The 13,195-nt window shown below is 41.9% G+C and overlaps 1 protein-coding gene across 1 annotated transcript in view; it reads right to left on the minus strand.

The window, feature by feature from the left end:
* Window positions 1–2,218: 2,218 nt before the first annotated feature.
* Window positions 2,219–13,195, minus strand: part of LOC126260780 (mucin-19-like) — a 65,731-nt gene continuing 54,754 nt past the window's right edge. The window contains exons 53-54 of the mRNA XM_049958117.1: window positions 3,185–3,336; window positions 2,219–2,977 (exon numbers count right to left, since the gene is read on the minus strand). Coding sequence (XP_049814074.1) covers window positions 2,819–2,977; window positions 3,185–3,336 — 311 coding nt within the window. The 3' untranslated portion in view covers window positions 2,219–2,818. The remainder of the gene's footprint in view (window positions 2,978–3,184; window positions 3,337–13,195) is intronic.

Genomic DNA, 13,195 nt, shown 5'->3' on the forward strand with positions numbered 1-13,195 from the left:
ATATATATATTAGCCGCCACTGTACAGAAGTCGATACACGGAGGTACCTCTCTTTGCTGTAGTCTACGATTCGCGAGTCAGCCTGCTTGTAACCCACTGCAGCGCATTCTCCATCCGAAGGTCAGGAAGCGGTTTGCTCTACTTGGCCGACGTTTCATTAATTTTATTCGTTTTGTAAAGAGCGAGGTAATTTACATAAACATTTTAGAAAGTAGTGTACCCTTGGATACACCTTTTGTGTAGTGGTGTCTCTAGGGCAAGATCTCAAATGTCTGTTTTATTTAAGAATTTACATCTGCTAAAACTTTTTAAAAGTAGAAAATTTTTGAGTTTTGTACACGCAGCGTCTTGCTACTCTCTGATCCAGGCTCCCTGCCATTTCAAATAAAGAGAAAAGTAAATGGTAATATAAATCTGAAGATAAATGGTTTCCGACAATAATGTAGGATGCTATCATTATGCCGCTCAAATAATAACAACTGCCACGTGTGCTTCACTAAATCTTGACATTTTATTCAAGTTATTCCAGGCAGTAAGTTATTATTAATGAGGTAAACGGTTCAATCCCGCGTCCGACCATCCTGATTTAGGTTTTCCGTGAAAGGGCACGGCCGACTTCCTTTCTCATCCTTCCCTAACCCGAGTTTGTGCTCCGTCCCTAATGACCTCGTTGTCGACGGGACGTTAAACACTAATCTCCTCCTCCTCCTCCTCCTCCATTAGGTAAATAGTCAACTCGTGCTTAACAAAAATATTTAGCTTCACGAAAAACAGTTTCACTTGGTACAAACTTACAAAATCACAACCACACAGACATAACATTCTGGAAATTTCGGTTTTCAGTTCATGATTATTCAACATATCTTTCTTTTGCTCTTAGATTTTTGTGTTCATAAAAAGTACAAACTTGCCTAAAGTTGTACTAATAGCAAAACTGATATAACGTAATAATTAACGTGACAGTGGAGGTTTCCAGAATATTCTGGTCGGCGTGCGTATACTTCCAACACACATATGAAACGCGGATTATTAATAAGTTGGCGACGACTAAAGATTTACCCCTAGACAACGCTGCCAAAGATAATACTTTTGAATTATCTTTAAGTGGACACTCTACAACCTACCCCAGAAAATATTGTTCTTTTGTTCAGAGATGAATCCAATTCCAATGTAGCGTTTTCTCATTAAAAAAAGTAGAAATGTGTAATGGTTACGATAAAGTCCCTCCGTTACATTGCCGTGCTTCGGAACTTTTGAAATCACCAGCTTCGTGGCTGAGGACTGCAAAACCTATATATGTGCATTCAAAAAGATAGTTGTACGTACACAGAGCTGGTACATTAATGGTAGTGCTAACAGACCTGTTTCCTTCATCATAATGCTTTATCACCAGTGCGTTCTCTAGTCCAACCCCCTGGATTTTTTTCTTTTTTCCAGCGAGGTTACTTTACGTATAATGTCATACAAATCAGTTCCACACTACCATATGGATCGCGTCAGTTCCGCTAATGAAAAGAAGACTGCAGCATGACATCAATCGGTGGATGATGGGAATTTTTAGAAATCGTCTTCAAAGGTGTATTGACAAGAATTGATATCTTTTAGCCATAAGTATAAAAAAATTAAATGAAAACTGTTTGAAATAAAATTCTATATCCTGGAATAAACTAGTTTCTATCTGTAATCATTTTCGTTTTATAAGTCATTAAAATGCAGAAGATTTTAGTGACTCACCTGTAGCAAATAATCACCTCGTTTATTTAGGAGTTATAATGGAATAATGGATGAAGGATGTTGGTTGCAGTAGGTACTGGGAGACGAAGAAACTTGCAAAGGTAGAGTAGCATGGAGAGTTGCATCAAACCAGTCTCTGGACTGAAGACGACAACAACAACAATGGAAAAAATTCGACTTACGACTGAGAGGTGACTGAGGCGGCTGGTCTGAAATTTTCCTAACCATCAATCTTTTGACTACCGCTCTATCAGTCGAAGGGTGAAAGAACAATACCATACCAGAACTTTTATTATTCTCGTTCCACATATCAGGGATTATGCTAAAAACCTATTCGACCTTCATTTAAGTACTTTATTACACTAATGATTAATTTCCTTCAAAATTACATAAAAACATAAAACGTAATAAATTACTAACACATGGGCACATCAAGTAGAAAACACAGTGTACATTCAATATGGTAAGACATTGTTCCCTATAAACAAACTACCAGTAGTTCTAACGGAACAGAAATGTCTTGCTGGAAATATATCACAGTTTTATATAATAAATATCAGTCTTTTTTTTGTAACCTACTCGTACTAATTTATGTGAATGGGTACATCTATCACAGACAGTAATCAGTCTTTGACTTGCAATAAACACTTTTCATCTTCTTTCACCATTGAATCTTCAGTGTGAATATATTCACTGCACGATAACTTAGATGGCAGTACCAATTTGAACAGTTCATCTTACCGCAGTTCATTTAAAGCTGAGTTTCATCAAAACAATTAATTTTTGAGAATGTAAAAGCAGCGTAAACACAGTCACTGCAGAGTACTTGGTACTACACGTATTAATCTGACACGTTCTACAGCGTAGAAGTTCTGTAACGCAATTCGTAGGTAACGCAGTACACCTTAAGTGCACTCTATTGTCAACAATGTTCAGAAACTTCAAGGTACACAACTACTTAAAACAAGTGAGGGCCATTAAACATTAATGACATAAAACTTAAAAATCTTTGGTAAAGTTTGAATGCAAGAGACAACACATCCGTAAACGTGCTTGAGAAATCCTTGACGTTTGTGCTTTCATGTCAGGGCCAGACGTGATCTTCTATCCAGTCAATGTAATGGGACACACGGGTGTAAATACTAGGCACATTACCTCCACACGGTTTTGGACCCATACTAGTGATGCCTACAACCGTGTAAGGTGCCGACTTCCCCATGACCAGAGGTCCTCCAGAATCTCCCTAAAAACAGAAATTAATCAGTGTTTGATACTTAAAAAGCATTTGGTTTTTTAGCCATATTATTATTTACCAAACTATATTGTAAAAGACTGATATAGGTAAATTTGAAGCAAGGTAATGACAGAAAGTTTTGAAATTTCCACTTAATATGAGTATCAGTGGCAATTAATACTGCGTAATATACAAGTTCTTTAGTTTAATACATACCCCGCAGGTATCAGTCTTTCCTTCTGGATCTCCGGCACATATTATTGATGAGTCAATTTCTTTTGGAAATTTGTCCTTATAAGCGTTTTGGCAGTCCGATAACGGGAATGGGTAAATTGTGGTCTTCAGAAGCGTTGAGCTCATCCGCGTTCCTGAAAATGAGTCACTAGATATAATGTCTTATAAATTTGACAAATGAAATTATTCTCGCTCACGAAATATATCAGATGGATTGGAATTAAAATGTCGAAATCCCACACTGAGTTGTAGACATAATGTTGTAGGCTAGGTCTAGAATGAATTCGGTTCTGGGAAATGGCAATGGATTTGGCCAAAGGAGAATCAAATGTTTACTTATATGTACTTACAAAAAAGAAAAGAAGAAAAAATCTTCCTGCAGCGACAACTCTGGCAGATAATTTTCACAGAGGTTGAAAGGTCTCTGTTGGATTCCTTTCATGTTTGATTTCTTAAATCTGCTGTCATTTACGGCATAAATTCCTCTTCTAAATTTACTGTGGCGTTTATGACTATCTGGGAGGAGACTGAGTAGTGGAACGTGTTACTTTTACACATAAACAAGAACGATCTGTCACACTACTACACTTTAAAACACAGTTTATATGTACTTCATGTCACACAGTCTCATACGGAACCTACATCCGCTTTCTTTTATATACTGTATATGATAAGATACTGTCATCCCCCTTCCCTTCTGTGTGAGAGGATGAACGAGCAAATGTATTTCTAGTTGCATGTTTGAGGGTAGCAGACAAGCCTGTCTGCTAGAGAACAGTAGGACCAACGTCGGAACAGGTAGCTACGCTTTCTAAAAGCAAAGAGGTTTCTATCCTTAGTATGGTCCTGTCCGTCTCTTGTCATGTTGGTATAGGAAGCTGCCCCTCTGGCCACTTCCGTTTGTATTTGTGAGCCACCCTCAGAAAGGGACCAGGGCAGTCTGTCCGTGGCGAGCGTCTGAAGTGGTAAGATCTCCGGCTAAGCGCGTGTCTGCTAAGTCCGTAGGACAATGGATTTCTTAAGTTCAGCCTAACTGAAAATTTAATCACCTTTATTTCAGGTTTAGCTCTGAAATATCTAATGTTATCTTAAATTGCAGCGCAGTGTAATTCTCGTGTGAAGTTCAGATTATTTTCCGGTAGTTGCTTTGTCAATACTTTGTGAGTAAAGTGGAACCACGTGTTGATCAGTAACTCTAACTGAGATCATCAATCTTAAATGCGAATGCTTGTGTGATTATATCGTCTCGTCTTGACAATATTTTTCAATATAGCAACTTTTCTTTATGTTCAACCCACGTGGGGTGTACTTTGCGAGACCAGTAGCACGTGCTTATATAACTGTTTGACCCATCAGGTTAATAGTAAGACGATAGTAACCAGTTCGAGGTTTTTCTTTTGTAAACTGCTTTTCGATCTAATTTATTTTAATTATCAAAATCATTGTGGAGTTACACTCTTTGTGTAAACCAAGTTGACCACGTGAAGCATATGGCGTAATCATTAAAGTAGCCCTCAGCTATTCTTTTCGGGAAGATTTCACAGAGAGTTAGTATGAATTTAGTATACCAGTGTGTGGTAATTACATGACGGACAGGATTGTGCTACGAACGTAATTTCTTTGGGTGAAAATTGAATCGGTTGGTTGTGGTTAATTTCCTCTTGCATATGTTTCAACGTTCTTCGTGTGTTATTTTATGAATGCAGTGTTGTACGCAGTCTCCCAATCTTGGCTCCATATTTGATGTGTTCCGTAAGATTACAATCTCACATTTTCACAATCCTAAATAAGGCACCAGCTTAGTTATGAATCGAGTTTAATATGCTGAAATTTCAATGATCAATCTTAAAATAAATTTCCAAATATAAACTGATTTCTTTCTTTTTATTTAAATTCTCTTTTATATATATATATATATATATATATATATATATATATATATATATTACCGGTTGTTGTATGACTATTAAAAGATTATAATTAATGTTAGTCTGGTTGGGAATTTGGTAAACCTAGACTAGATACCTGGTGAAAAAGTTGCGCAGTAATGCACGGTTAACTTCCCCAGACAGCTCACAGCTTTTAACCTGCTTTTATTGTCTATCAGTACCGCTTTCATAGCAAATTAATGCAACAACATTACAAGGTATATTACTCCTAAAAAGAGAAACGGTTGTTTGCCGGCCTACACCCTTGTACTTTAATTTTCCAAATTATTTGCAGTGCGTTAAGCCAGACTGAAGTCTCAAAATTTGAGGGCTGTACAAGTAATATTACGTAGAAATTCTGGGGCAAAGGCGTGGCATGAAATGCTGTGTATCGGAAGATCTGTTCCTACGAGAATTTTACTCAAAAATTGCTCTTTCGATCGTGTCAGAAAGTTGTTCGACTTGTCTTGCATTTGGCAGACCAGCTTGCCGAATCATTCGCCAAAATTATTCAGAAAGCTAGTAAAAACCTGTCGCACAGCGTCTTGCTAGAGAAACGAGACATTATCTTTTTAAACGAGCTCTCGCACAGAACAGCGTCTTCAGAGTAACAAAGATTCAAACATTTTGCTGTCTGTTTCATAGGATCATCTCTTCCTGATTAGTTCAATGCGGAGAACCAAACTGGAGATAGCTAACCCCCGCAAATCTGTAACGCAAGCGACGTTGACTAGGTTATTTTAAAAGAGTATCGGTTCTGTACATATAATTTCAATGTTATAGTTTCCGTAGTCTTCTTTATTTCCGTTTCGTTTATCATTGTTGAATCTTCCGCTATTTGGAGACTCGTAGACCGAGATGATATCCTGAAACATACCCTATCAACTTTATTTCGAAATGCATTCAGCAGAATGGCGGCGCCTCTTGTACCAAAGTCTTCCGTCACCTAATCGTGTGTCTTCGACTTTCAGCTGGCATCGAATCCTCAATCTTCGAATAAGTGAACAGAAATGTTAACTGATAAAGCTAGAAGAGTCTCTATTGTAGTTTCCGGTGTGCATGTCAGCACAAATGTCTTCTCCCATACGTCATGGTCACGATCGTTGATCAGTGTGGTCGGCTACTGGTTTTTCCGCTATGTTAGATGAGACCTTTCAGCACACTTTTGGCAGAGGGTATTTCAAGTCCGAAAAAGTTCGACGTGAAATGTCCACGGTTTCCGTTTCCGCAGACCGTTAAGCCCCTATTACACGATGTGCGTAAATCATATACCTACGCACCAGCGCCCCAGGCGTGCATATCTGTAACTACAAGCGGTTTAACGTAAACCTATTTCACCATCTACGCAGGATATACCTGGCGCACATGCGCAGTCGACGATAATAACGCATGTAAGGCAAACAGATGTATGTTCAAATGTGTGTGAATTCTTTAGGGACCAAACTACTGAGATCATCGGTCCCAAGACTTACACACTATTTAAACTAACTTATGCTAAGAACAACAAACAAACCCACGCCCGAGGGAAGACTCGAACATCCGGCGGGAGGGGCTGCACAATCCGTGACATGGCGCCTCAAACCGCGCGACCACTCCACGCGGCAAACGCAGATGGAACCGTTTGACTTCTTGTAAAGTCGTTCGTTCTATCGCGCGAAACACAAGGGGTACAGTGTGACATATTGGAAAGTCACTCGTCCAAATTATTTATGTGAGATCAAGGTTTCTATTACATGAGAAACTGTTTTTTTATCATTATTTATTAAGTAATTGTTATTCTATTATGTAGGTTACTATTGTTCTGAATTACAGACTCAACAGTTAGTTTTATACTACGACACTTGGTTACACAGGTACATCTATATCTAAATTTACATTTTGCGCGTGGAGGACCCACGTTTTATTGGAGCTATTGCCCTGGCTGTGACAGTAAATCTTCGAATTAGGGCAGAACGACGACGAAAGCGAAAAGCTAGACGTTGTTGAGTTCCACCGTGGCTGGAAAGAAGAAACGGAGGCAGGGGATTATATTACTTATGAAAGAACTGAGGCCCGAAGATCCGCAAGATTTTCGGAACTTCCCGAGTATGGACATGGCCTGTTTCGAGAAGCTACTGTCTATGATGAAAGATGGAAGCAGTAACTGTGACACAGTCAAGAGGGAGGCTATCTCAACTTCTCGAAAGTAAGAATTAAATCATATAAATTTATGTTTTGTGATCATACAAGCCTAGATCATTGATAAAGAAACTAGTACACGCCCTGTTATGTTGCAGGCTGGTTGTAACATTACGTTTCCTGGTGACCTTTTAAGAGTCTGGCTTTTAGCCACAGAATAGCATAGCCACCGTTTCAAAAGAAGTTGTGGGTGTATGCACTGCAATTTGCAACACTATAAAGGACCAGTACGTAAAGGTGCACACTTGTGTTATTTTTCCAGTTTGGAAAATGGAATGCGATGGTCAATGTGCTACTCAGAGTTTGGCAGTCATCGTTTTTCGCACTGGGCGAAACTGCACGGATTTTCTCGACATCCCTGCCAGTTTCTCTTTTCTGGCGTGCTGAAATAAAGCAAGAGATGAAATCAAATCAAACATGAACCTTCGTAAGCTAAGGCATTACGATACAAATCGAAAATCACCATGTAACATTATACGCATATTACTCAGAAATAAACGATTGCCAACGTACCGTATTATGATACAGTGGATGATAGAGACACCTTTCGCCGCTGTATACCTGAATTAAGACGCTTACCGCCTCTTTGCTCCATTTCATTTCTATAATACGAAGGAATCAAAAGAAAAAAATGCTTTCACAAACAGCTAGTATAAAAGAAAGTTTTTTTTCTGCACTTATGAAAACCTACTTACTGAAAAGAACGTGGAAAATCCCCAACGGAAAATTAAAATTAGCTACTAGCCACCGAACACTAAATAAATACCAAGCAGAATGCACTGAGGTACGCCGTTCTGCGCATGCGCGAGTTATCGCTACCTAGGGCGCATGCGCGGATTGACTGCAGTTTAGACGATGATGATGTTTGGTTTGTGGGGGGCGCTCAACTGCGGGGTCATCAGCGCCGTACAAAGTCCCAATTTTTTCACAGTCCAATTTAGCCACGATCACGAATGATGTGGACGTTGATGAAATGATGAGGAAAACACAAACACCCAGTCCCTGGGCAGAGAAAAACCACCAACGCGGCTGGGAATCGAACCCGGGACGCCGTGATCCAGAGGTAGTAACGAAAGCCGGTAGACCACGAGCTGAGGACGGCAGATTAGAACTGCTGTTGTGGCGAGCGGATAATGAGTCTGCTAATTTTCGCAGTGTCACCCATTCTACCGCTAGATGGCTATCGGCTGGACTAGTGCCGTTCGCTGCGGATCGTCGTATAACACCCGCTTTACGCGCTCAGACTGAGATGATGGTTGTCACGTGCCTGTACATAACCTTACGAAAAGGAGAGTCACTGCTCACGAAAAGGGCTAACCGAACAGCTGACAGCGCTGTACCTACAAGGGATGGGCCAACACATGGAAAGAACGCAAACACGACGTATCACTGTGCCTATACGGTTTAGGAAATCCGTTGGCATACAAAAAAGCTTTTAGTCGTCTCGGAATGGATAAATAGAGGTTCTGTATGTCTTCAAGAAAATCTGATGCCATTCTTGTTGGAGGCTGATAGCGTTCGCCTACACTTCTCTCTGATGTAGACCACAAAGGCTGGATAACGTTGAGACTAGTGACTGGTGGCCAGGAGGGACGCGGGAATGTATGCTCGTGCTCACAAAAGCAGTCCTGAGCGGTGCGGTCTGTCGTCTCGGAACACATTATCACCACTGGGGAACCAATACTGAACCGTGGTATAGACGTGATCAGCCAAAATGGTCACACAAACCCTTGGTTGTAATGTGACTCCGCAAAGCAACAGTGGGACTCATGGAATACCACGATATGGCTGCGCAAATCATCACCAGATCCCCATCCACGTTCAACTCTTGGCGTTTAAACACGGCCAGAAGTGGGAAACAGTGAGAAAAATCTCATCCTGCCAAACGCCTTTGTTCCTCTGCTCTACAGCGCACGTTTAATGGCTTCGGTACGATGTTTACATCACTGGTGAGTGGAACTGGAGCGCCACCCCGCCCTGCAGGTGACTGTTTACGGACCTCCCTTCGTGTTGCTTTGGTGCCGACAAAGTTCGCGATTGCGGCAGTCAGTTCTGCGGCGACTTTTGCAGCTGTCGTCCTTCTATTTTTCGTCACAAATCTCTTTAATAACCGTCTGTCACTAACACTTAACAAACCGCTCCGTTCGCGTTGCGTCTTAGATGACGATGTTTTCCTGCTTTCCCTGTATGTGGTACAGGTGTTCGATACGGTGCCTCTTGAAACATCAAACACTTCGGCTCCCTTCGTTGAGGAAGCACCAGCCGTACGAGCACGGGCAACCTGTCCACGTTCCAAATCACTTCTGGCAGTGCAGCGCAGGACACACTGCTCTGATCACGACTGAAGCTCGCGAAGCATTGAGGACATTCGGCAGCCGCCGCCCAGCGGTCAGCTACAGCAGCGCAAACTGCAGGCTCTGCTGGCACGTTCGAGCATGCATTTCTTCCAGTTTCTCCTTATTTTTTGTCCAACCCCCGTGTTTATAGACATTGTACGAAATGGCAGTACAACTGGTCCACTGGCGGTCGGCGATCACACTACAAGCACTTGCAGTGAAATTTATCCAAACGGTTTACTCCAAGGCACACAGACTTTAGATCTCCCGAACATGCTTCACGGGACATCTGTGACACTTGCTCATACTCTACGACTATTTTTGCTAGTAACAGAACAGACTTCAATCATAGTGTATTAATTTACCGTTTACGTCCGACATATCTGGAAACAGCAACCCCATTTTCGAAGCCCAAGTTTATGTTCTTGGTCGTTACATCTGCTTCAATTTATCTCCTAGTAGTAAATGAACCACACAGTCGTTAGTTTTACGAAAAAAATTGACTGACGCAGCATTTATTTTAGAAGCAATTATATGGCTACGAATGGTTCACTTTCTCTATTGATGAAACTACATCCATATTTACACTTACACTCCAAATAACATAACGAGTTTGTAGCTGTAACTACAATCATCAAACGACACACTTTCACTTGTCATTCTTTGATGTGTTAAATAAATACATGTCATATTGTTTTAGGTACATAAATAAAATAAAAGAATAAAATGAAATATCCGAGTGGCTTGGTAGTTAAAATTAATTTACCTGGATTTTACACCCGAAGAACGAGATCTGGCAGTTTTAGTAGCAAGCTACGTGACGCACGTTACTCGTCACAATTCTCTACTTTGTGTGCACACTCACAGACAAAAAGAAAAAAATATGGATGCACCACTGACGAATTATCCGAGGAAATCGGTAAATCTGATGTCGAGGGAAACAAGTGATTACAATTTGAGAGAAATTTGACAATTTATTCAAGAGATTCACAAACTGAGCAAGTCAACAACGCGTTGGTCCCCCTCTGGCCCTTATGCAACCAGTCATTCGGCTTGACACTGATTGACAGAGCTGTCTGATATCTTCCTGAGGGATGTTGTTGTTGCTGTTGTGGTCTTCAGTCCTGAGACTGGTTTGATGTAGCTCTCCATGCTACTCTATCCTGTGCAAGCTTCTTCACCTCCCAGTACTTACTGCAACCTACATCCTTCTGAATCTGCTTAGTGTATTCATCTCTTGGTCTCCCTCTGCGATTTTTGCCCTCCACGCTGCCCTCCATTGGTAAATTTGTGATCCCTTGATGCCTCAAAACATGTCATATGTGATCTACCCATCTAATCTTCAGCATTCTTCTGTAGCACCACATTTCGAAAGCTTCTATTCTCTTCTTGTCCACACTATTTATTGTCCATGTTTCACTTCCATACATGGATACACTCCATACAAATACTTTCAGAAACGACTTCCTGACACTTAAATCTATACTCGATGTTAACAAATTTCTGTTCTTCAGAAACACTTTCCTTGCCATTCCCAGTGTACATTTTATATCCTCTCTACTTCGACCATCATCAGTTATTCTGCTCCCCAAATAGGAAAACTCCTTTACTACTGTAAGTGTCTCATTACTTAATCTAATTCCCTCAGCATCACCCGACTTAATTCGACTACATTCCATTATTCTCGTTTTGCTTTTGTTGATGTTCATCTTATATCCTCCTTTGAAGATACTGTCCATTCCGTTCAGCTGCTCTCGCAAGTCCTTTGCTGTATCTCACAGAATTAAAATGTCATCGGCGAACCTCAAAATTTTTATTTCTTCTCCATGGATTTTAATACCTATCCTGAGGGATATCGTGCCAAATTCTGTGCAGTTGATTGGCTGGAGGGCCCTTCCCATAATGCTCCGAACGTTCTCAGTTTTGCGGGCTGAGGTAGGTTTTGGCAAGCACGGGCGGGCATTATCTTAAACGTAAGCCCAGGATGCCTGCCACGAAGGACACCAAAACGGTGCGTAGAGTATCGTAGACGTACCTGCTTTGCTGTCGGGGTGCCGCGGACGACAATCAAAGGCGCCGTGCTGTGAAATGAAGTGACTGCCCAGACCACCACTCCGGCCGCACAGCGGGCGACAGTCAGGGTGGTACCCCCCCCCCCCCACACACACACACTGTCCACGGCGTTTCCAGACAAGTCTTCGCTGGCCGTCGGGGATGAGTTCGAAGCGCGACTCGTTACTGAAACAGTTCTACTCCAATGTGATTACAGGCGGAAGACAAGTGGGATGCCAACCTGACTGTATCCCGTCGTACGGCCCGACAACCAGGTGTGATCGTCCGGGGCGCCACTCGTTCCACGTCTGGATTCCTTTGGTTGTCATCCGCGGTACCCACACAGCACACCGGTACGTCGGTGACATTCTGTGCCGCGTTTTGATGTCATTGATGGGCTTACATTTCAGCAAGATGGTGCACGCCTCCACACGTTTTTATTACTTGTGTTCGGAAGAAAGATTGGGTTTAACATACCGTTGACATCGAGGTCATCAGATACCGATATACCAATCACAAGCTCGAATTGTGTCAAGGAGGGGGAACAAAATTGGCTGTGACTTTTCAAAGGAACCGTCCCGGCATTTGCCTGGAGCAATTTAGGGATGGCCGCACGCGGTTTTGAACCGTCGTCCTCCCCAATGCGAGTACAGTGTGCCAACCGCTACGCCACCTCGCTCGGTACTTGTCCTCGTGCTTGCCAAACTCTGCTTCGGTCAGCAAGGTCACCGGATCCCTCCCCAGCTGGGTACGTACGGAGCAGTAAGAGCAGAGCCCTCCAACCAGTTCGCGACTTTGACGATCTCTCGCGCCAGCTGGACAGAATTTGGCACGATGTCAGCTCAGGAGGACATCCAACATCTCTGCCAATCAGTGCCGAGCCGAATAACTGCTTGCGTAATGGCCAGAGGGGGACCGACGCGTTGTTGACCTGCTCTGTTTGTGAAGCTCCTGCTCCTGAATAGAGCATCCAGTTCTTCTGAAATTGTAATCATTTGTTTCAGTGTACATGTACATCACATCTAGCGATTTCCACCGCACTCTGATAATTCCTTCGTGGTGCGTCGTATTTTTTATCTTAGAGTGTAATTTATATGTATATATGCTTATGTTATCAAACAATACTATCATGTGTGTCTCTACATCTACATGACGTCTCTGCAATTCATTAAGCACCAGGGAGAGGACTCGTCAAAGCAGTTTCACGCTGTTTCTCTACCGTTCTACACTCCAACAATCTGCGGGATAAACGAACACTAAGATCTTCCCGTGTGAGTTGTGATTTCTCTTATTTTTTTTGCAATGATCATTTGTCCCTAAGTAGGTGGGCGCCAATAAAACATTCCCGAATTCGTAAGACTAAGTTGGTGATTCAAATTTGGTGAAAATATCTCTCCACAATGAAGAACACCTTTGTTTTAATGATTGCCAACGCAACCCGCATGTCACATCCGTGCCACTCTACCCCCTATTTAGAGACAATGCAAAACGATCTGCCC

This window comes from Schistocerca nitens, chromosome 5 (assembly GCF_023898315.1).
Source record: "Schistocerca nitens isolate TAMUIC-IGC-003100 chromosome 5, iqSchNite1.1, whole genome shotgun sequence".
NCBI lineage: Eukaryota > Metazoa > Arthropoda > Insecta > Orthoptera > Acrididae > Schistocerca > Schistocerca nitens.